General features: G+C 36.4%; 1 protein-coding gene across 2 annotated transcripts in view; it reads left to right on the top strand.

Moving 5' to 3' along the window:
* Positions 1 to 4,481, top strand: part of MANBA (mannosidase, beta A, lysosomal) — a 143,336-nt gene that overhangs the window by 85,651 nt on the left and 53,204 nt on the right. For both annotated transcript variants that reach the window (XM_011992258.1, XM_011992259.1), the window contains one exon: positions 3,320 to 3,471. In XM_011992258.1, the coding sequence (XP_011847648.1) occupies positions 3,320 to 3,471 (152 nt within the window). The remainder of the gene's footprint in view (positions 1 to 3,319; positions 3,472 to 4,481) is intronic.

The following is a 4,481-nucleotide window of genomic DNA, read 5'->3' as shown; positions in this document are numbered from 1 at the left end:
AAGCAATGGCAACAAAAGCCAAAATTGACATCTAAAAAGTTTTTAAGTAAGTATCTACTACCATCAGGTAGTAGATACAAGTTTTCCCTAATCCCAATTTTTACTTGAAAGTTTGAGTTTTATCCTTAGCCACAAACACTGCCAGTTGTTTTCCTTGAAATGATAGGCTCACTTCATTCATTTCTAGAGAATGTCTGCCAAGTGTCCAAGTCTAAATAACTATTGGTTGTCTGTCAGGCCTTCTATGAAGTAAAAATGGGGTGTCATGAACAAGGCCAATTCAGCTTACATACAACTCTAATAATGGCCCAGAGGCTTTTCCTCCAGCTATCTATTGTGAATGGTGCTTTATGGGTATTGCTCATTTCATAATGCAGGGTATTAAAATTATGCATACTGAGGGTTGGGATTTAATGAAATTAATGTTTACTGCTTTATCAAGGACATTCGTAAGTGAAACTGGCTTTTTTCATTTTCCTGCTAATACATGAAGGTGAAAGATGTAACGACTACTAGCAATTTGGAGCTACTGCCTTGATTCCTGCTAAGGCAGCAGCAGTGTTACCTACCACTGCTTTTGTAACATCGGTGCCAATGTTAACACAGTAATTACAGGATAACCCTGAGATTCAAAAAGTTATTTAGTAATTTGAATATTTCAGCACCTCTTGTGTATTGTTGCCAAAAATTCACAGAAAAGAAGATTTTTGATGATTTATTGTGTTGATAACATACAAATACAAGCAAACTGGCAAGTCCATCTATATCTGGAGATTCACTCATTTGTAAAGCAAAAGTATGATTATTTCAGATGAGATATCAGGCCAGTCTTCATACTGCAGTCAAATCTCTCAACTGGACGAGTTACTCTGTCATTGCAAAGTGGCAGTGCTGTTATTTCCTTTGCTGACTCTTCATCTAGTAAGCATTCTGCAATGTCAACAGTACAACTATCTCTCAGCTAGTATGTGTACTTCTCCAGCCAGGAGTGCATAACTAACCCTGTAAGATGCTCCAGTGGGTTTTTCATGTCTGGTTTGGAAAGATGTAATAAACACGGTTTGACTTTTAATGAGCTTATCATGTGTAAGTTTAAATATTCAATTCTCTTTTCTTCATACTGTGAATGATTCGTCTCAATGAGACACTACAACTTAACTGGCACCATAAATATTATTTTAAAATGTTTCATTGCATAATGCACAAAAAGATAAGTTATTAACATCCATAAAGTTGAGAGAAAGATGACTTTCATCATAATTTCACTTCTTATTCATAATTTTACCCAGTTTCTTTAGAGTAGATTCTTCCCTTCCATGAGTCAAAAGACTGTCTGATATGTCAGTTTCACTTTTTTCAGCAACCTTATAGACAGATAGTGCAGTTATGGGTTGAGAAGGTAAGCCTTTTTTTTTTTTTTTTTTTTTTTGAGACGGAGTCTTGCTCTGTAGCCCAGGCTGGAGTGCAATGGCATGATCCTGGCTCACTGCAACCTCCGCCTCCCGGGTTCAAGTGATTCTCCTGCCTTAGCCTCCCAAGTAGCTGGGATTACAGGCATGCACCACCACACCCAGCTAATTTTTGTATTTTTTTAGAGACACGATTTCACCATGTTGGCCAGACTAGTGAGAAGGTAAGCCTTCTGATCTCATTTTGACAATTCATCCCTAAATTAGAAAAAAGTATTATAAATAAATTTTCTTTTAGAACAAGATAAAATATTACTAAAGTGTAAAATGAGTTTCAATTAAAATTAGAATTTGTTTTTGCTTGAAAACTTGAAAATATTGCTGTGAAGAGTAGTACCTACTCCTTTTGTGCTTCTGTGTAGTTTGCAAGGGAAACTTTGGGGTTCAAAGTAAGAATTTATTGAACAACAATGAGGGTACAGAGATTATAGCAGGAATAATCAAAGACAGCTATTAATAGTAAGAGCACAGTAAAAGTACTGAGAACAAACTGAGTTAATCTCTGAAAATGCACTGCTTCATACCATAAACCTCTGCCACAGAGCTACATCACAATGGAATACACAGCACACATTCCATTAGCTGTCAGAGTGATGAAGTAGGCACACATCATGTAGTCTCTGGAAAATTCCACTGACACTCAGAGACTGAGAGAGATAAAGGCAAATAGTGTTTTAGTTTTACTGTAAGTCAAGGACCCACTGAAAATCTCCAAGGGACCTCGTGGAGTCCCCAGGCCACACTTAAAGGACCATGCACTGTTCTAGATATTGGAACCCACCATCAATGGTGTTTTAAAAGTCACCTCTGAAAATCACTGTGCATTCTTGACATTTTGCAGCCCTGAAGCAGGAGTGATCTTCGCGTGTCAAGATCCTCCTTATCCAGGACATATTCTGTATCTTCTTGTAAAGTTAATTCTGATATCTTTTGTCATTTCATATAAATAAAGGCAGGAGTCAGGAAGCAGAATGGTGGACACTTTTATTACATGAAATAATTTGACTAATTCATTCACTGATTTTTTAAATTAGAGAAATGTGTGCTTTTGGCTTAAGGCTACGCTTTATTGGTATAAAATGTTATCATATAAACTTGATCCAATTTATGGCTGGCAAGAATAAAGATTTTGATAAAAACGTCAAAGCTTCTCTATCTGGGGTCTTGCTGCCCATGCTTAACTGGGGGAAATCCTGGCTAGGCTGTCACCAGGATGGAGCCTCTGCTTCCTCTCCAGAGCACCAACAGCACAGAGTGCATGCTCCTGCCCCATCTATTTCCATTAGAACACTGCATACATCTCCAGTCAAGAAATCAGAGTGTGCTCAAACATTGAGTTTCATGTGTAATTAGGATTAAATTACCCATTAAACAAAGCGATTTTATGGTAATGTGTTATTAAGATGGCAAAGTTGTTAAGTTAGAACATTTGATTCTAAGATGCATGTTTGGCTACCTTTTAACACACTGAAATGAGAATGTGTTTTTCAAAGACAGCATTTTTTTCTATTTTTTTGAAATAGCATGTTTTTGTTTTAATTTAGAAATGTTATCTTCAAATTGTCTTTTTTGATGTTATCACAAATGCCTATTTCATGTGGAAGACTACAGTAGCTCTTTAGTAGTTTCTATATTTCTCTTTTAAAAGAGAAATAACAGATGCTAGCAATAATTTATATGTGTATATTCCTGAAATGTACATTTCCACATTATGTGCTTCATAGTAAATAGGAAAATTTACATTAAACTACTGAATGTACGTTTTTCAAAAAGGTCTGCTTCTTTTTTAAAAAAACTACTTTGCTTATGTTTTAAATTTGATATTCATCATTTAATTCTGTTCATTGCAGGTTTATTTTAGGACAGTGGAACTTATAGAAGAGCCCATAAAAGGATCTCCTGGTTTGAGTTTCTATTTCAAAATTAATGGATTTCCCATATTTCTAAAAGGCTCAAACTGGATCCCAGCAGATTCATTCCAGGACCGAGTAACCTCTGAGTTGTGAGTTATTGTCTTTCTTTTCTTGTTCCTCTTTTAATTAAAAGTCCCGCAAAGCTTGAGATTTACTCATTTTTACTTTCTTTAGTCCCTGGGTAAGGAACTAACAGGTAGTATAGAATTCTAGATGATGGAAACTTTAGAATGGATAGGATTTTAAAAATCATATATTCCATTCTCCTGGGCTACAGGTGGTCTTAGAGCTAAACTATTTGAGACTGTTGAAGCCATTCAATTTTAGAAAACTATTATATGTTTACTCTGGAGAAATAAGAAAATGACTAATTAGTATTTTGAATAGTTCCTGAAAAAAATATTAAATTCAACTATTTTCATCTTTTCAAATGATACCTTAAATGTTTTTGAGCATGGTTTTGAAAGATAAGAACACATATTTACCTTTCCTCTTTTTTTTTCTCTTCTTTTTTTTTGAGACAGAGTCTCACTTTGTTGTCCAGACTGGAGTGCAATGGCAGAATCTCAGCTCACTGCAACCTCCGCCTCCCAGGCTCAAGTGATTCTCCTGCCTCAGCCTCCCAAGTAGCTGGGATTACAGGCGCAGGCCACTACTGCCCAGCTAATTTTTGTATTTTTAGTAGAGACGGGGTTTCACTGTGTGGGCCAGGCTGGTCTTGAACTCCTGAACTCAAATGATCCACCTGCCTCGGCCTCCCAAAGTGCTGGGATTATAGGTGTAAGCCACGGGGCCCAGTCCAATATTTACCTTTCTATGCTAAGGTATTTGCATATTCTTTTACCTTTATCTTAACAAAAGAACTAAAAAAAATCTTGTGTGTTATGGAGGTGCGGTTGTGGGAGGGTGGGGAGGAAACTGGGAGCCAGCTGGTCAGAGGATACAATGTAGCAGATATACAGGTGAGCAAGCCCAGAGATCTGATGTACACTAGGAATATAGGTAAAAAAAAAAAAAAAAAAAAAAAAAAAAGTGCTCTTTATAGGATTCACGCTAAATGATTAGATTTTAGCTACTTTTGCCACAAAAGCAAAAAAGA

Source organism: Mandrillus leucophaeus, unplaced genomic scaffold (genome assembly GCF_000951045.1).
Source record: "Mandrillus leucophaeus isolate KB7577 unplaced genomic scaffold, Mleu.le_1.0 Scaffold409, whole genome shotgun sequence".
NCBI lineage: Eukaryota > Metazoa > Chordata > Mammalia > Primates > Cercopithecidae > Mandrillus > Mandrillus leucophaeus.
Note: the sequence above shows the minus strand (reverse complement) of the source record. Positions and strands in the feature narration are given on the sequence as shown.